Source organism: Zalophus californianus, chromosome 8, assembly GCF_009762305.2.
Source record: "Zalophus californianus isolate mZalCal1 chromosome 8, mZalCal1.pri.v2, whole genome shotgun sequence".
NCBI classification, from domain to species: Eukaryota; Metazoa; Chordata; class Mammalia; order Carnivora; family Otariidae; genus Zalophus; species Zalophus californianus.
The window spans coordinates 23,881,926-23,901,209 of NC_045602.1; the positions used below are offsets into that span (position 1 = coordinate 23,881,926).

General features: G+C 55.1%; 1 protein-coding gene across 2 annotated transcripts in view; it reads left to right on the forward strand.

Annotated features, from left to right (window-relative positions):
- The window catches only part of TOGARAM2 (TOG array regulator of axonemal microtubules 2), a 50,829-nt gene that overhangs the window by 18,457 nt on the left and 13,088 nt on the right, over window positions 1-19,284 (forward strand). For both annotated transcript variants that reach the window (XR_003524672.2, XM_027622283.2), the window contains exons 8-18: window positions 1,406-1,452; window positions 3,722-3,888; window positions 6,339-6,489; window positions 6,691-6,852; window positions 9,078-9,231; window positions 9,391-9,496; window positions 10,343-10,578; window positions 12,544-12,702; window positions 16,546-16,663; window positions 17,055-17,149; window positions 18,685-18,877. Coding sequence is in view for 1 of the 2 variants with exons in the window: in XM_027622283.2 (XP_027478084.2) it covers window positions 1,406-1,452; window positions 3,722-3,888; window positions 6,339-6,489; window positions 6,691-6,852; window positions 9,078-9,231; window positions 9,391-9,496; window positions 10,343-10,578; window positions 12,544-12,702; window positions 16,546-16,663; window positions 17,055-17,149; window positions 18,685-18,877 (1,588 nt within the window). In the remaining variant the exon portion in view is untranslated. The remainder of the gene's footprint in view (window positions 1-1,405; window positions 1,453-3,721; window positions 3,889-6,338; window positions 6,490-6,690; window positions 6,853-9,077; window positions 9,232-9,390; window positions 9,497-10,342; window positions 10,579-12,543; window positions 12,703-16,545; window positions 16,664-17,054; window positions 17,150-18,684; window positions 18,878-19,284) is intronic.

Sequence of the window (19,284 nt, forward strand, 5' to 3'; positions counted from 1 at the left end):
CTTCTCCGTTTCCACTCACGGGCTCCCTCTTGAGCGCCCCAACAGTTCCCAGCCCAGCACCTTGCTGCCTGGGCTCTGCATTCTAATCTTCCCTTCTCGTGCACCACCCCGTGTACCTTTCCTCCACGCCATTCTCATTTTTTTGACGTCCTGTGTCAGCAGGTTAAGGAGAGTCTCCTCGGTCTGACGTTCAGGGCCTGTCCCAGCCCACCACCCCGCAGGCCTCCTGGGCTGCCCTCCGGAGCCGGCCCACCCCCAGAGCCTCCCCGCCCCATCCCTGCAGTCCCAACACCAGCCTTCACCTGGGCGGGGGGGAGGGGGGCCCGTTCAGCTCCTACTGCTCTTCAAGCCCCAGTCGTATGCCAGTCCTTGCGCTCAGGTCTTCCCTGCCCTCCCTGGGGAGGCGATCAGGGAAAGAGCCTCCTCTGCACTGTCCACACAGCATCTAGCCCACGGACCACCTGACCACACTTTTTTTTTTTTTAAAGATTTTATTTATTTCTTCATGAGAGACAGAGAGAGAGAGAGAGAGAGAAAAGCAGAGGGAGAAGAAGGCTCCCCGCTAGCAGGGAGCCCGATGTGGGACTCGATCCCAGGACCCTGGGATCATGACCTGAGCCGAAGGCAGACGCTTAACCATCTGAGCCACCCTGACCACACTTTTATTTAAACCGCCTATCTATTCTTCAACGGGGAGCACTGCCGGGCAGAGGCCATAACTTGAAATCTCTGCCCATCCTTCTGGGGAAGCCCCCGGGAAATGATCTCAATCAGGCTGGGAAGCCTTCTTGGAGGAGGTGAGGCCAGAGCTGAGTTTTGAAGCCTGAGGGAGAATTTGGGCGACGAGGAGGGAGAGACGTGAGGCATTCCCGGAGCCTCAAGGGGTGTGCGCACCAGCACCAGTGTTGGTGTGACACAGGCGGGTGAGGTTAGCAGGACTGCACGGCTCTGTGTGCTAAACCGAGGACCGTGAGCTTTACTCTGAAGTAGCAAGGTGCCACTGAAAGCCTTTAGGTGTGGAAGTGCCATCAGATCTGCGTTAGAAAGGCCACTTTGGTGACCAGAGAGGACTGAGCACGCTGAGGCGGAGACTCTTGCAGGATCGGCGGGCAGAAGCCATGGGCCCCTGAGCGGGGCAGCGGCGGTGGTCTGCGGCGTCTGTGTCTGGACCCAGCCTGGCCTGGCCTGGTCTTCGGTCGGCCTGCCCTTGACTTTGCGGATGGAGCTGCATCCCCCGCAGCTTTGAGCTCCTAGCCAAGAGCCTCTTTACAGAGCCGCCCCCACCCCCTTCACGGGTCCCCCCGTCTCGCCCGTTGCCCCATCCTGGAGCCACCCAGGCTCCTCACCGAAGTGGCTTCTACTTGCCATCTCTCATGGTGCTTTTTTTCTCCCCGATTCTTTCAAGATTGGTTCGGGAGAGTGGGCCTCGGGAGAAGACCCCTAAATCTCTGGGTACGTACTCCCCACACACACCCCCACTTGCTGTTAATTCAACTCCCTGCTTCCTGGGCCAGGTAGGGGATCAGAAGTAGGGTTGGAGTAGGTGTGAGCACCCTCAGACCCTAGCCCCTCATTTTATGGACGGGGAAACTGAGGCCTCGGGCCATGCCACCTTGGAGGGCGGTACCAGCACATGGAGCTTCCTGGTAGCCCAGCCGCGAGGGAAGCCTGTGTGACCTGTGACTGGCTGCACCAGGACTGCAGGCTGGGGTCTTGTCCCCGGTCCCAGAGCCTGGAAGGTGGCCCGCCATATGTGCGCGCGGGGCCGCAGGGCTCCAGAGACCGTGCTTCTGACACCTTGGGCGGCTGCCCCTGCACTGTTTTAAGCAAGCAGAGGAGAATGTTCCATACCAGGCCAAGTGAGACATTGAACCATATCCCCTGAACCCCTCAGTCAGCGGGTCCCGGAAGGCTTAGTGTCGGGAGAATAGGGCCATCCCGGTTGTTAGGGAGGCGGGTGGCCTGCAGGAGGCCGGGGCGCAGAGAGGCTTCAGAAGAGGGAGCCGGAGGCTCTCCAGCCTGATGACCTAAGTCTGTGGGGAGGAGGGAGGCTGAGCCCCGGGCAGGTCCGGTGAGGGGATCTGGACGGAGCACCCCGAGCCTGGGGAGGAGGTTTGGAGATAGCTGCTGTGCTGACCGGCAGGAGGGGGCAGACTCCTAGTCCAGCTTTCGGGCAGGTCACTCTGGACAGCTTAGCAAGTGGATTGGTTGGTGAGTGGGGGGCTGTTGCCCAGGAAGCCCCAGGCTCAGGACTCGAGCTGAGCCCAAGAGGCAGGCCTGGCATAGAAACCTCGGTGGCGGCTGCTTCTCCTGGTGCAGTGGGGTGACCTCGGACTGTCTGCTGTGACCCATGCTGGCACCCACAGTGTCCCTTAACAGCTACCCCTGAGTGTGCCGGCATGGGGGTTTGGGCCAGGAGACCCCAGTTTGCAACTATTCCCCTGTTTGCATCCCCAGCTTGCTGCTTGAGAACCAGGTCCCCGGGGGCTGGGGGGGGGGGCAGGGGCCACGCTGCTCAGACAAGGCTTTCTAGGATGTCTCTTGGAGGTGGAGGTGAGGAAGGGGATACAAAATAGTAAAGTCCTTAAAGGGCTCTCTGACCCTCCAGCCATTAGCTGGGGATAACATTGCCCAATACGTGTAACGTGCCTGCCTACCACATAGAAGGAGCTCACGTGGTATTGTCTGAAGCTGAGGGCTTCCCCAAATCGTGTGGCATTCCTGCAGTCCTTGCCCTCCTTAGCCGGCACCTGAACATCTGTGTCCTCTGCCCTGCCCCCTTACTTTTGGGCAAATGAAGCCTTTGCCCTTCTTCTGTCTTGGCCCTCGATCCTTCTCCTGGAAGCCAAGCAGAGGGATCCTTGGCAGAAGGCATGGGCTGGGCAGAGGTCCAGGGTAACCTGGGAGCCCTCCTGGAGGCCCCAGATTCAAGGCACCCCTTCTAACCTCAGGCAGCCCCAGATGGTGGCCCCCATTCCAATGGACCCCTTACTTGCAGGTTCACCCAAGGGCGGTGTGCTCCAGACGTTGATGACAGGAGAACCCAGTTAAAACTGATCTACCCCTGTCCTGCCTCCATAAGAAGGCACGTTACTTTTGAAATCTATTGACTAGGAAAATCTAGAATGACCAGGAAACACTAATGATTTGCTGTCACTTGGAAGTGAATTTGTATTGTATCAGTCACAAGAGCGTGTGAAGGTTGCTGGGTCTCAGCTTCCCCATCCGTACAACGAGGGGATGGGACTAGCATTGGTTAGTTCTCTGGTCCCTTCACGCTGTGTGATGATGGGACTCAGTTTATTTTCTCTCTTCCTGAGGTGCACGCCTCCTGGGGAGAGATAGACTGACATGCTCAGGAACTATCTTAAACTTCCTAGATAACGGACCCACTCCCTGTTTCCTGCCCTGCCTCCTCCCTTCCCTGTCTTAACGATAAGGTGTGCAGTAATTATTGACTGAACGGTTGGATGGATGGATGCACAGAGGAGAGCAGGAGAATGTTGGTCCTTGGGCAGCCTGCTCTGTGCTTGCCGGCGCTGTTCGGTAGAGTTTCGCCACCAAGGAAGCATTGGGCGGAACCGTGGAGAATGGCAGGCTTAGGCAGTAAAATGCTATACCAGCCACAGGGTCATAGGGCCCCAGGGGGCAGCCCAGAAGGGTGAGTGCTGCTTCAGAGTGCTGGGTGTCCTCAGCTTCATTCTTGTTCTTGACCCCACAGAGCCAAGACCTTCGGCCCTGCCTGTCAGAGACAGGTCTGCCACCCCTGAGAAGCCCGCCCTGCTTTCATCTCAGTCCGCTCCTACACTGACAGCTTTCTCCTTCGGCCAGAACAAAGGAGCCCGCCCCTTGCTCAAAGAAGAGGACCAGAAGGAGAGCAGTACCAAGGTATCTGGAAAGCGAGGGGAGGAGAAAGCGGGGGTCAGAGTGGACCACTGGCTGAACACAAGCATGTCTTCTGAAATACATAAATGTGGGGCCAGCCTGAGGAAGGCAAGAAAGAGCCCTGAGTCGGCTTCCCGGTGCTTAAGGCTGGAAGCTGTAGATGGTTTGGGGGTGAGGACCAAGGAAAGGAAGAGAAGGATGGGGGTTGGGGGCTAGGTGAGGGGAGGAGTGCAGTGGGGAGCTGAGGGGCGGGGTGGGGGGGAAGGGAGGGCAGAAGGAGGTCACGCGGGGTTCGGGAGGAAGCAGGATGTGGAGAGCCCAGAGGGGCTTAGGTGAACCAAACCGAGTAATTTGAACCAACTCCCAAGATAGCAACTGAGAGACAGCTGACGGGCAGGTCAGCCAAAGACTGTGCTTGACAGGCTGACGAACACCTTGCGCTTCTAAGGTGACCTAGGTCCGGATGATTCCCTTCTCTGGTCTGGATGAATTTACTAAAACTTGAAGAGTCACTATTAGGGGAGCTCTGTGCTCAGTCTTTGAAGCAGAGATATGAGAGTACAGGAAACGTGCCTGGAAGGCCCGCTGCGCGCACGTGCTCCGTTAGAGTCCAGTGATGACGACGATGGGGTCTGGGCCGCGCGGCCTTCCCGCTCCAGCCAGGGCGCCGGAGCTCGACAACCGAAGGAAGAGTAATTCAGGGCTGTGACGTGACCCCACTGCCCCCCCCACCTTGGCCGCTCACCCCCAGGGTCGGACCGTGGACCTTGTGATCACTTCACCCCCCACTGGCATCTTGCTTTCAAGCATCCCCTTCGCCCATCACGGCGTCCTGTCCTTCCAGCTCTGTCCAGCCACACCCCGGCCCCGCACCTCTTCCTGTTCTTGCATCAGCAATATCCCCCCCAGGATCACACCGTTCCTACCAGCATCCTAGCTCTCCGTTATTTCTTTTGTCTTAAGAAAACAAAACTACTGCCTCGTCTCCACCCGTTCTGTCCTGGGTCCGCTACAGTCCGGTTTGGGTCCCACTGCCCCCACGGAAACGGCCCACATCAAGGCCACCAATGACCTTCACCTTCCCACATGCAGCACAGCTCAGGTCTCTTCTCACTCGACCCGTCAGCAGCTTTGGTGGCTCACTCTTCTTGCAGTCCCCACCTTGGGAGGGAGGCGGGTGAGGGGGTGGCTTCCTTCTTGGTTCTCTGCCTCCGTCAGATCTGGTTGCTTCCCAGTCCTTCTTGGCTGGCTCCTCCTCATCGTCCTGCCCGTTACACGCAGGAGGCCCCAGAGCCTGCATCTCTGGCCTCTGGTCTATTTCTACTGACCCCGTGTGACCTGTTCTGGTCCATGATATTAAGTGCCATCTATATGCTAAGGACCCCCAAATCTCCCTCTCTGGCCCAGACCTTCCCCTGACCTCCAGGAGCAGTTAAATTATATAACTAAGTATGTATTAACTGATACTCTGCATTTCCATTTAGGTATCTAATTATATTTCAAACTTACCTCCTCCAAAACTCAACGGTTGAATCTTTACCCCCTAAAATCTCTTTCCCCGGTCAATGGCAGGAAAAGGCAACTCCAGCCTTCCAGATCCTCTGACCAAAAATCTTGGGCCCACCCTTGCCTCCTCTCTTTCTCTGTCGCCCCACACCTCATATATCAGCAAAAGCGGTGGGCTCTACTTTGGGGACCTGTCCAGAATCAGGCCATTCTGTCATCTTCATTCTCACAACGCTAGTGCAAGCCCTACCACACGGAAACTCTTGGTTCTCTTTTGCAACTTTCCGTGAGTCTTAAATTATTCCCAAATATAAAACTATAAAAAACAACAACACTTAGAGGAACCCCGCATCCCCCAGTGGAAGTCCAACAACGTCACTCCTGTGCTCAGAACCTCGGTGGTTTGCTGTGTCCTTTAGAGGACACGTCTGACCCCTCACCATGGGCCACGGGGCCCGGTGCACTATGGTTCTGCCCACCCCTGCCACCTCTGACCCTGTGTCCCACCATCCTCTGCCTCGGGGTGCTCTGGCCAGTGTCCTCACCGCCCCCCAACCATGCCCAGCACACTCCAGGCTCAGGGCCTTTGCATTTGCTTTCCTCTGCTTAGCACCCTCCGCCCCTAGAAATCTGCATGGCCTCTGCTCTCTTAGTTCATTCATGTCTCTGCTTAAATTTCCCCTCCTCCGGGAGTCCCTCTGGGCCTTCCTACCTAAAATGGAAGCCCTGTCACCCTCTGTCCCTCACTTTCCTCCTGGTACATACTGCCTGACGTTAGAGATTGGTCTGTTTGGCAGCCCTCCAGGAGCAAGATCTCGGTTGTTTTGTTTACTCCCAGAAGAGTGATGGCAGGTAGGAGCCACTCACATTCCTGACTGAATAAATGCAGGTACAGAAAGCGCTGTTGGGTCCTCACCGTAACAGAGTTTACCTTGACCTTCTGCCAGATCCACGTCACCATCTCCAAGTCTGCCCAGGAGAAGATGCGGCTGAGGCAGATGAAGGAGATGGAGTTGCTCCAGAGGGCAGAGGAGCTGGAGAGGGAGAGGGAGCTTGCTTCCCAGAGCCTGGCCTCCCGGAGAGCCCTGATGAAGGAAGGTACTGGGTGCCTGGGGCCCGATTCCCTCAGGCTGGGGAGACTTCTTGGCCAACCACTGGGCAAGAGATTTACCCACAGCTCCCCATGCTCCCCATCTGGACACTGGACAGGGAGCTACTGATGGGCCCATGTCCAAAGGAGGACACAGGCTGAGGACAGGCAGGACCAGTGCCATCCTAGGACTCTCTCTGCCTCCCCAGGCCTCCTTCCCCTCCGGGGTAGTGGGACCATGTCTGTGCCCACGGGGCTGAGCAACCCACACAGAAACATCGGTGGCATCCTGAGGAAGCGGGCCAACCGGGCCTCACTGCCCAGCATCCCTGTCAGCAAGCAGGAGCCCAGCTTTGCCCGCCATGCTTCAGGTAGGGCCCAGGCCGAATGCCTGGGGGTCACATGTCCCTCTCGCTGCGTTGCCTCGGGATGCTCTGGGGTACAGCAAAGGTGACCTGGGCCGTTCTGCTTCTTCCTATTACCTGTGTTAGAGTAGAGGGCAGTCTGAGATGCGATTGCCTTGCCAGAGAACGAGGGATAGTATGGGAGTCAAAAGCATCTATGGTCCAGACTGGGGATCCAGGGAATTGCAACTAGAATTACCGATAGAAAGGCAGGTGTGCCCAGCCTGCACGACATGTCCTAGAGGACTCACCAGTGCACCGGGACCACAGATGCTGGGGAAAAACACCCACGAAAGTAGCCGGAAACATCGGGAAGGGGAAGAGAGGGATCCGTAAAGACCTCGGGTTCCTGCAGTTTGCCTCATAAAATGTCGGGGTGGGAAAGGGCTGATTACAGCCTGGGATCCCAGGATCCAAAAGTTCTTTGGGGTGCTCAGGAAGGTGCCAAGGCACAGTGGAGGCTCTGACCCCATTCTACCGGAGCAACATCTATTTTGCCTCACTTTTTTAGATATTGGGCATCCACCTGACATTTCAGTTTTGAAAGATTTTGCTACTAAAGAGCATTTGAAAACAACCAGCCTGACTCAGAGTTTCTTTAAGTGTGGGCTGTAGTGGGACCATGGTGACAGCGTAGAACACCATGTTTGGTGCCAGAAATAACATTGATGCATCCTTCTTCTCTGTTCTCTTTCTATCCCTTTGATTCCGTCAAGTAGAAAGTCTTAATTCAGTGCTGGTCTTGAGCATCCCTTTCAGGCTTGGCAATCTCCTTTTTAAACAAAGAGATCTTCCTTCCAGCTTGAGTCATCAGAAGCTGCCTACAATTTGGTAGCTGGAGTTTATAACGTCCTCTTACTTTTACTGCAAATATCCTAACCTGTGGCGAATAATATTTGTTTACCAGTTATGGTAGTGACATAAATTTCCCTTTAGGATAAACTTATTTAAGATCTGAAAAGTGGGTTGGCTTGAAGAAAAAAATGCCATATAAATAAAATTACAGGTAATGAAGAGACATGGCAAGAAGTCATGAAAGTGGTGATTGAATGGTTGATACTTGGGCGATATTGATCTATATAATCCATCCCACTCATTTTATAGTCAACAGGACTGAGACCAAGACCCAAAGTCACCTGAGTTTACTTAAGGTGATACTGGTCCATGGGGACTAAGATTTTGGCTAATGAATCTTATCCAATGGCAAAGGTGAGAAGAGAATCTGGGAATGAGGTCTTTTGGTCTTTAAGTAAAGGATTTAAGTAAAGGATTGCCCTGCCAACTCAGATTTGCCTAGGACCTCCTGGGTGCGCCATCTTGACAATCATGCTGGGGGAGATGAGCCTCTGAAGAGAAGTAGCCAGGAAGCGAGGCGTGGCAGTGTGAGCTCTGGGTTCGGAGGAGAGCCTCTTGTCATGGCTCCGCTGATGGAGACGCTGAGGGACTGTGGGTGGGGACCCACTGATGGACCCCTTCCAATGCCTCTGAGGCCCCGATGATGTGTTTCGGGCATTGGAGCAGGTAGATGGCTAAACTGCCTTCCTGATCTGCTAGGATTTTATGATTCTAGCATCCGTCCCCAAGGAAGGGGAGCCTAGAAAACATGACCTGAGTTTTAAACAACATCCCTGCTTATTGGCAGTCCCTGCCACATCTTGACCACACGGGCCCCCATTAGCTGCATTGTCTCCTTTGAGCTTTCACTGTCCCCTGCTTCGTCCTTTGGGCCACTTCCCTGCCTTGCCCCTGGGCAACTTCACAAAGGATGGAGAGTGGGGGAAGGAGGAGAAGCTGATAACACAGCCTCCTGGGTGGGGAGGAGGTTAGAACACCACCAGTGTGAGTAGGGGCTCCCTCCTCACAGACTTATGAGCCTCACCCAACCACAGATAGGGCAGGGTTGGGGGTGAGTCACCGGCACGGTGGGCTTTGTCACGTCACATCAAGCAGAGTATCACAGGCTGGCTTGTTTAGAACCACGAGGATGGCAGGGCTGGGGCGGAAAAGGCCAACAAAAGCTAGAACTTTCGGAGGTGTCCGCGTCTCCTGGCGGGGGTGGGGCGGGGGGGGGACACACAGATCCTGCCCTCCAAGCCCCGGGCAGCTCCTCCTCTGAGCACACCTCGTGTTAGGCCAGGCCTGGGTCTTCCTGCCGAAATGTGCCATGTTCCTTTTCCTTTCTGTGAGGGCAGCCAACTCATTACCTGTGGTGCTTACCTTGGGGTCTCCCGAGCGGGAAGAAGAGGAGGAGGAATTGGATCCTAGAACCTTTAAGGAGTTGAGGCCTTTCTCGAACCCTGAGGTGGGGCTGATGGATGCCCTCCAGTGCCTGGAGAGCAGCGACTGGTAAGGGGACGTCCCCCTTCTCCTGACCCCAGCTACCCGCCTCCCTTGCAGCGGGAGAGGGGTGGTGGTGGCGGGGGGTGGGGAGTGCCCCGATCCGCATGGGGAGCAGGGCTCCTCCCTCCCCACCTGCCTGTGACGGGCCTGGAACTTGCTTCTCAGGCAGATGAAGGAGAAGGGCCTGCTGAGTGTCCAGCTCCTGGCGGTTTGTCATTCAGATGTCCTTGCTGGGAGGCTACACGACGTGTCCTTGGCTGTGACGGGGGAGGTGAGGCCACCTAGACAGCCTGTGTCCTGTGCACTGTCCCCACCCTGCAGAGCAGGCCGTCCCCCTTCCCTGGTGCCGCTGCTCAGGGTGGGTCACATGGCAGCCACGGAGGGGCCATGGCTCCCTGGAACGTGGCATCCCCCGCTTATTTCTTAGCCCTCAGCCACAGAGGTGGGAGGTAGCCGCCCATGTCTCAGATTGGAAAACTAGGCCCTGGGGTTTCCTTGTTTCTAATCTCTGGGCACTGAAACAACCAGAGTCCTGTATGCCCCTTCGTCCCAGCCCTGTGCTGTCCTCTGTACTCAGATGCCCAACAAGGGGCTGTAGTGTTCTGGGCTAGATCTCCAGCCTCAGGGAAGTTGTAACATCTCCCAAGGATTTTTCTCCCCTGGGGCTGGGGCTGGGGTGGGGGCCTAGGCCGGGCCCAGGGAGGCAAAGAGATGCATCTTATCATCTGGGAAGGCCAGGTCCCTTCTTGGGAATAGACTATTCCAGTGGTGGGGGTGATGTTGGTGGTGGTGGGGGGGGCTTGTGAAGACTAAATTGAACATTCTTTGTAAAAGTACTTAGAAGACTAAGTGTTGCACAAATTTCAGATGTTCAAATTTTAAATTTCAGGTGGAATTAATAACTACGATGATAACAATAATAACATTTTTATAAAAAATGGGGCTGTTTTGTCCAGAGCTACTGCATGGTTTTCGTTTCCAGCCTGGCAAGGCTTAGGCCTGCAAGAAGGGTGGCGGTGGCAGGAGACGGTGGGGCTGTGCCCCATACTTCGTATGTTCTGGAACCCTTGGCAGGGTCCAGCAGTCCTTGAGGCTCCCTGTCCCATCTCTCTCCTAGGTCACCAACCTCCGCTCCAAAGTGTCCCGCCTGGCCATCAGCACTCTGGAAGCCCTCTTCCGGACCTTGAAGAAGAACATGGACCAGGAGGCTGAGGAGATTACCCGCGGCCTGCTCCAGAAGATGGGGAACACCAGCGAGTTCATTCAGAGAGCCGCCCACCGCTCCCTGGGGGCCATGGTGGAGAATGTGACCCCCGCCCGCTCCCTGGCGGCCCTCACTTCAGTGGGCATCTAGTACGTGGTGGCTCGTTGTCGGAGGGGTGGGTTGGGAAGGTAAGGCAAGGGGAGAGGTCTGGGGATGGGAGAGGAGCAGCCAAACGCAGGAGGTGCCCCACACATGTAGCTGGGGGGGGGGGAAGACCCCTGCTTCCTGGTGTGCTTCTCTCCCACTTTTCTTGGGCTAGGTTGGGGATATTGAGGCGAGCTCAGGGCAGCCCTGAACCTCAGCTGCAAGTGGAGAGCTATGGCGTTCTGTTCAAGGCTGGGGAGTTCAGAGTGTCCGTGGTAACATCCCTGGAGACCGGGCTGAGAGCCAGCCTGCGGCCCGTGTGCCTCTCCCAGGGGATGGGCGTTCTTTCTGATAAAATCAAGGCTGTGAGCAGAGCAAGGCACACAATCTTACTCTAGCTCACACCTCTTGGCCTTTTCCCAGGGAGGAGGAAGGTGCTTGCCTACCAAGGGAGCCTTTCTGCAGCCAGATTTGCTTTCACCTTATTCAAAAACCCAAACTAAAGCAAAACCGAAACCATTTCCCAAACCCTTTCTCCCACAGGGCCAAACCTCTCTCAGCCCCAGAGCCACTTGTAACACAGATGCAGGGGCCTTCTGGAAAGCCCCCAGGGTGTGTGGTAGCCACCGCCAGGCCTTTGCTAGCCGCACCACAGCTGGGTAGGAAGGGTGAGGGGCTCCAGAGTCATGTTGCCTGGGTTCACATCCTGGATTGTTACTTAACTTCTCTGTGCTCAGTTTCCTCATCTGTAAAATGGGAATAATAATGGTGCATACCTCTTCAAAGTATGAGGAGGTATCCATCCTCAAGAATGGATTCATGAAAGAGCGCTCAGAACCATGCCTGCCTTTACCGTAACATTCACTGAGAGCTCACTGTGGCTGCCACTAACTTGGGAGATGTTATTTGTCCTTTTTTCTGGATTCCTCCCTTCGCTCAACTTGCTCACCTGCAAAATGATGCTAATAGTGGCTTATGGAATCGAACAGATAATAGATGGGGGGTGTTTAGCAGGGTGCCTGGCTCTGAGGCTGTGCTAAGTACAAGCTGAGGCAATTGATCATTGTTTTTTTTTTAAGATTTTATTTATTTATTTGACAGAGAGAGACAAAGCAAGAGAAGGAACACAAGCAGGGGGAGTGGAGGAGGGAGAAGCAGACTTCCTGCTGAGCAGGGAGCCCGACCTGGGGCTCGATCCCAGGACCCTGGGATCATGACCTAAGCCGAAGGCAGATGCTTAACGCCTGAGCTACCCAGGCGCTCCAATTGATCATAGTTGCAAGAAGCAGGGTCGGGTGTCTAAAGAACTGTGGGCACTCAGGCCCTGTTTGAAAGAGTGAAAAAGAAACAAGTGACATTCTGATGGGTTTCCCCTGTTAGGGTTACCAAATCACCCATGGATCCCCTGTCCCTCCCTCCTGTCTCAGCTCACTTGGACAAACGTGTAGTTAGCTCCCACTAAGTGTGGGCATGTGCCAGGCACCAGCAGGGCACAGGATTCCACTGGGGGGAAGGAAGCTGGGCGCCAGCTCCCTGGGAGCTCCTCGCCCGGCTGGGGAGCCACAGGGGTGCACCTGTACTTCCCAGGGGACATTCTGCCGAGGGGGTTGGGGAGGGCAGAGAAGGAGACAGGGATTGGGTAGGATCTTTCTAGGTGGGGAAAAGGTGGGGAAGGGAAACACGGGCTCAGGAAAGCGCAGAGGTGGTGAGCACCTGTGTGTGTGTGCAGAGCACCACGTGGCTGTAGGCGCTCCTTCCTTCTCCTGTCGTTACCACTGTCATCCTGGGTTCTATGATCAGGACGTGACTCCTCTTTTCTTGAAGAGTCCCTGTAGTCCATATGAGAGATTGCGGAGCCCATCACGGCATGAAACACGGAGGCACAACTCTAGGTCCACGTGCGGCAGTCTGGGGACCCCACACCCCATTCCTTGTCTGCACCCTTGACTGGGATTGTATTTTTTTTTCAGCCACCGAAACCCCTCAGTCCGGAAATGCACTGCCGAGCACCTCTCAGCCGTCCTGGAGCAGATAGGTGCCGAGAAACTTCTCTCGGGCACCAGGGACAGCACGGAGATGCTGGTGCACAACCTGGTGAGGCTGGCCCAGGACTCCAACCAGGACACCAGGTGATGCAGGGCCAGGGGCTGGGGGCTGCCTAGCCGGCCAGCCCAGGGCAGATAAGGCAACCAGCCAGCCCTAAGGGCCCTGGCCTGCACAGCTCAGCTTCCCTGGGGCCATGGGAGGGATGGTCAGACAGACCGCAGCTGTGTCCTTCCCTTATGGCCGCCATCCATCTCTCTCCACCGGCATAGCCAGGCCTGGAGGAATGGCCGGCACTGCACGCCTCTAGTTCTCCCTCTCTCGCCACTACTCTCCCCCTGTTCCTGACCCACCCCAGCTCCCTCCACCCTCTGAAAAGCCATTCATTCTTTTCAAGGATAGGGAGCAGATCACTCTTCGTTATTATGGACAGGGCAGTGAATAAGAAGAATTAGGCCTCTGCTATCCTGGAGCTCACCCCTAGTCGGGTGGACAGATAATAAACAAATAAATTATTACGGTCACTTCAGATAGAGATAAAGGGTACAGAGAGAAAAGCACCACGGTGGCGAATGGGGTGGTGGCTCCTTTGATGGAGAGTCGGGGGAGATCTTTCAGAAGAGTGACACTGGAGTTGAGAACTGATGGGCCAGCAGGAGCCAACTCATTGGGGGTCGGGGGTGTGAATGTGCCAGCGACGGAAATGTACAAAGCCAACCCCCCCCCTCCCCGGATGGGAGTATGCTCGGTACTCCGGGAGCAGGAAGGCTGGGCTGCAGGGCGCCCTGGCGAGTGGGGCAGGGTGGACGGGCGATGAGGCGGATGAGGGCCCCTCGGGCAGCGGTCAGGAGACAAGATTCTGGCTGGGTTGTGACCGGAAGCCACTGGAGGATCTTTAGTAGGAGTGTGAGAAGATATTCGACGGTGTAAAGCAGGAGAGTGATAGAACCTGATTAGCGGTCTTGGAAAGCTAGGGTTAGGGTCCAGGTAATCACACTCCTTAGTCCCCGGGACACTGTGGCCAGATCTGGAGACCACGCCACATCCGGTACACCTCCACAGGGCATGTCCCCCCTGCCTTCTGTGCTTTTGTACAGACGAGAGCGCGCCCTCCCCACTGCAGTGGTGCTCCACGGAACAGCCTCACACATGCTCCCTGGTGGAGCCCCGGGAGAATGTCTGGGAATATTCCCCTGGGGGCAGGACTGTGGTCAGGGGCATGTGTCCACCTAAGCCGCCCGAGCATCGTGGGGAGCTCTTGAGCACACCGTGCCCCTCCACTTCCCTCCTTTGGGGCCAGTGCCTACGTCCTCATGACCTTGCGGTATCGGGAGTTCTAATTTTTATTGATCTAATGGGTAAAAGTGCCAGCTCATTATTATTTCTGAGTGCTTTTTGCCCCTGGTTACTAGAGTTTGTGTGTCTTTAAATGCTCGCTGTCTTCTTGATTTTTTTTTTTTTTAATCTTTCTGGCTGCTCATTAGAGGATTGATAGTAGGGGAGGGGGGCCAGGATGGAGAAGGGACACCAGACAGATGGCTACTCCCCAGTCCCTGCCAGAGGTGCTGGAGGCTAGCAGAGGGGAGGGGAGAGCTGGACTGGGGTGTCTTTTGAAGGCAGAGCCAACAGGATGTGGGTGGTGAGGCTTTCAAAGAGAAATCAAAGATGATGCTTGAGTTTTTAAGCTGAACAATTGGGTAAATGATAGTGTCATTTACTGAAATGAGGAACATTGGTGGGGAACTAGAAGGTTCTGCTTGATTTGTTTTTAGTTGTTGGGAGGGGGATGGACATTCAGATCTAATGTCTCTCCAGCTGGAATGTCGCCCTCCATTCTGACCTCTCTCACATTGCCGGCATTGACGACACTCCACTTTCCTTCTTGGCACCTGTGCTTCCGGTGTCCATGGACCTACACTCCCTAGTTCCCCTCTTCCTCTATGGCCGCCTCTCCACCTGCCTGCCCTCGGGATGTAGATGGCCGCAGGAGTGTCTTCATTCTTGTCCTCTTACAACTTTCCCTGAGTACTGTCACCATTTCCGTGGCTCCAGCCACAGCAACTCTGATGCTTCGTAGGGTCTCCCTCCAGGCTACCCCTTCTCTGAGCATCAGTGCTTTACCTCTAAAGCCTCTGGAGGACGCATCACCACTGCCAGATGTCCCACTGTCATCTTCGGTGCAGAATTTCCCTGAATGAACCCATCGCCTTCTCCCCAAGCCTGTTTCTCTGGCTGTGTTCCTTCTACTCTAAAAAGTCACTATTATTTACTGAGTCATCTAAGATGCAGAATGGGGACCTTCATACTTCATTGATTCTAAGACACACAATTTCCCCCACCTTTTAATATCTTACACTCAGAGGCGTCTCACAGTTGCTGCTGGCCAGGCAGCAATTCTGATTTGGGTCTTAACTCTCTGCACATTCTCAAACTTGGGCATTATTGCTCATAGCATAAACCTTTGAATCACAGTGTGCATTGTAGGAATTAAACTAGGAGCCTTGCTCGTTGCCTTTTATATTTATTTTAAGAAGTCACCATGGATGCTCTGTGGGGACTTGTTGAGTTTAATTGCTCCCTAAAATGTCTCAGAAATATTACACTATTATTAGGCACTGAAATGAAAAGTTATAGTGTATGAGAAGAGGCATGGAACTAGAGCAATGGGATATAAATTAGATATGAATGCAAACAGTCATAGAAGGAACAACCCAAATTCCGCATTTCCTTACCAGGCAACCACCAAGTAGTTTACCCAGCCTAAGGAAGGAAGGGCACTGCCTGTGAGTAACGTTACCTCTGTTGCTGAGATAATACACGAAAGTGTTGCCTTCCCACATGGGGCAGTGTCGTTGAAGGTAGTGGAAATTGCCAGTGCTTTCTATTTTTTTTTTCCTCAGTGGAAAATAATCAATGGTGCATTTTATAATCAATGGAGTCTTGGGTTGAGGGAAATAATGACTGCAGATGTTTCCTGCTCCACCTCCGATCAGCTCCCAAGCCCTGCAGTCTCCACTTTCTTAGCAGGTCCCGAGGCTGACCTCCCCTTCCTCCTCCCACTCTCTGGACTGTCATAGTGGCCTCTTAACAGGTCTCCTGGCCCCCGCCTTGCCACCAGAGATGTGTCCTCCACACTGCTGCCAGACACTTTTCCACTAAAGTGCAAATCTGGTCATTCCGCAGCTTCCCGTTGTCTGTGCTTTAAAGCCCAGCTCCTTCACATTTCCAGAAATTGGGTCATATCCGCTCCAGGCCCTACCTGCTGTTTACCAACCACACACCTGCTAACGTGTCAAATTGTATTACAGACCCTGGAATGACCCCCACCTCCACCCCCCTTCCCCCTTGATCCCAACCCACTTGTGAACTCCTACTCCTCTTTTGAGTCCCAATCTAAGCGTCACCTCTTCCATGAAGCCCTCTTTGATTCCCCCCCCCACCCACTGCTGTTCGCTAGGTGGAGCTGACCACTTCTTTCCAGACTGCTCCCCCTCCCCCGCACCCTTCTTCAGACTTCTAGATGCCTCATACTAGAAGAAGTTAAGTACATTTTGGTATAGTCATCCAATGGAATATTATGAATCCACTAAAAAGGATGATATGGGAAGATGATTAATGATGAAGTAAAAAAAGCCAGAGGCAAGTTGTATATACATTCTGGTATCAACAAAAATGTATATGCGTCAAAAAGGCTACAAGAAAATATGTGAAAATTTAATAGTGGTTTTCTCTTGGTAATGGGGCTACGGATGATGTTTATTCCTTTATGAACCTAGTTTTTAACTGTCTTAATTAGCAATTATGGTCTTAATTAGAAAAAGTATCAAAAACTCTTTTACTACAATTACAAAACTCCTGTAAATCTGTAAAGCAGATTTATGATGCATTTCTATGGCTGTTTCTTCATCCCTCTCTTTCTCCTGCGGCAGGTTTTATGGCCGCAAGATGGTGAATATCTTGATGTCGAATACGAAGTTTGATGCATTTCTGAAGCAGAGCCTCCCGTCTCATGACCTACGGAAGGTCATGGCGGCTATTAAGCAGCGGGTGAGTTGGTGGCCTGAGCAGGTGGGGGGGGTGCGGGGGAGGTCAGAGCTGAGCTGGGGAGGGGAGTGGGGTGTGCATTCCAGAGATTCCATTTCACCCATAACCCCTGCCAGGTGGGATAAGGGTGATTTCCTTCCCCTGTGCTCAGACCTGGCTCTGCCCCTCTCTGCCGGTGTGCCTTGAGCCACCCTGGGCACGTCCACACTGTCTCCTGTTAAACGGAGATCTTGACCCCTGCCCCGACTACCAGTGGCCTGGAATGCTCAGTTTTGCCCTCAGAAGCTCTGCCAGGTGGAAGGGGTTATTCCTGTCGCTATGGTCTAGCCTAGAGTGGTTGGCAGTTCCCCAGAGGGCCACCCCTTCGGCTCATATTCTGTGTGCCTTTTTCAAGGGAATAGAAGAAAGCGACGGACTTCCATCTGCCAAGGGCCGCAAGGTGTCGAGGAGTCTGGTGCTGGGTGAGAACGGGCTGCCCAGCGAGGTTGGGTATGGCTGCTCTTGTCTCTCTGGGGCTCCACATCCAAGGCTGCCGATGGAGATGGCCCACTGGCCCTGGGCAGGGGTGGCTCTGGGAGGCTGTGTGGATCTGGGCTACGGTGGAGACCTAGTTGGGTCTGCAGCACTCATGGGTGAATTTAGAACAGGTGTTCCCCACCCAAAGCTCAGGGAGACCAAATCCTGGGATCGGAAGCACTGGCGGGAGACGTTGGTTTCTGCAGTCCTGCGGGGTGGGTGTAATGGCACTAGTCCGCACGGGGCGTGTTGCTGGCCAGGCTGTCTGCCCAAGCTCAGAGCTTCTCCACCCACTTCGAGCCGCTCATCCTGTCGCCATCAGGGCAGCCTGGGGTGAGTTTAGAGGCAGAGCTGGGGCGAAGGCAGATGCGAGGGAACGGGTGGGGAGGCTGGAGGGTGGGTGCTGGGAGGAGCAGAAACAAGGCAGAAACTCTCTGGTCACTGATGTGCCTGAAACCCAAAATTCTTCTCCCTAGCAGGCGCTCAGGGAAACCCCCACTACCTGTTCAAGATCAGCTTCCTGCTGTCCCCCACACATGGTCTCCCCGTCAGACCAGAGCAGCTCATCCTCCTTGCCCGACACCCGCCCCCCCGAGCCACGCTCTGTCCCCTGCTGTGTCTTTGCTTATGCCACACCGCCTGCACCTGGAACATGCCTATTTCTTCTACAGGATCCCACAAGACCCATATTACTCTCACCTCCCCCCAGAGGCTCTCTCTGACACTCTCTGCTCTCTGTTCTTCGGTCTTCTGTCAGCCCCCTTGGCTTACCTGCCTCCATTGGTCTGAGAGCTCCTTAAGGCAGAGAACGTGCCTCTCATCTCACTGTCCTCAGCGCCCACGACAGCGCTGAGCACTCAGTGGGCCAACCGCGTGGACTGCAGGAACGAATGACAGCATGGATGATGTTGGGCTCTGTCAGAGGGGACTTGCGTGTAGGGCACGAGCTCAAAGAGCCATGTTCTGAGCTGGGCGTGGGGGGTAGGAGTGCTGTATGGAACTGCTCTCATGCTGGCTGGACTGGGCCAGAGGCTATGATAGACATGTGCTCTCAGCGGAAGAGAACAGGGCTTAACAGTTCCCTGGTCACTGGAGAAGTATGAGCAGGGCCAAGGCAACCGGATCAGGATAAAGGCACTGGCGAGATCTTCCCTCACTCTTAGCTTAAATGTGCAGTCGTCCTTCGGTGGACTCCCGCCTCTCATTCCCATACCAGCACCTCCCCCTTCTTCACGTGTTTTCTGAAAAGAGAAAAAAAGGCAGGAAGAGAGGGACCTGTCCCCTGACAAAAGGGTGGGCCTCTAGGCAACCTGATTGCTGTCCCCTGAGGAAACAGGATTTCCAGAGTTCCAGGGCCGGTGTCCGCAAGCCGCAGGTAGAGCCGCTGGGGGTGGACCAAGCTGCAGGTAGCACTCTTGTCTCAGTCTCACCTGTCTGCGGGCAGGGCATGGGACAAGAGGCGCAGCCGTCCTCTGGGGCTGCCCACGTCAGAAGTCCCTTCCACACAGGCTCAGCTCCAACGGCCCTCAGCTGGCGGGGCTTCGCTCCTCCGTGCGCGGCGGCCTCAAGGTGGCGGAGCATCTTTGGGAGCTGACGCGGCTGCTGGAGGCCAAAGAGTACCAGTCTCGGATGGAAGGCGTGGGGCGGCTCCTGGAGCACTGCAAGGCCACGCCGGAGCTCATCACCGCCAACCTGGTCCAGGTGAGTGCTGCCCCAGCCCTGCCCCCCGACCCGTCTCTCTCCTGTGGGTGCGACTTCAATTTGGAAACCTCAGGACAGAGTTGGACACGGTGCCAGATGCCTCAGGGTAAAGGGAGCCGGAAAAGCACCTGCTACCCGGTTGCCTTGGTGACACTGTGAGACTGCCCCGAAGTAGCTGAGTGGGACAAAGGCCCCGCCTCCTGCCAGGCGCCTTGGGACCACCCAGAGATGTCCTGGGCATCTCTCATCCCTTTAGCGGATTTATGGCGAGGAGGGTAGAGGTAGAGGGTCCCATGGCTGAGGGCTGCTCCTGGTCTAGCCAGGCACATGATGTGTTGGGGGCAGAGTATGTGGTTGGCCAGGCGACTGGGCCTGGATGGGTAGATGGGTGGGTTAGGAGCCAGCAC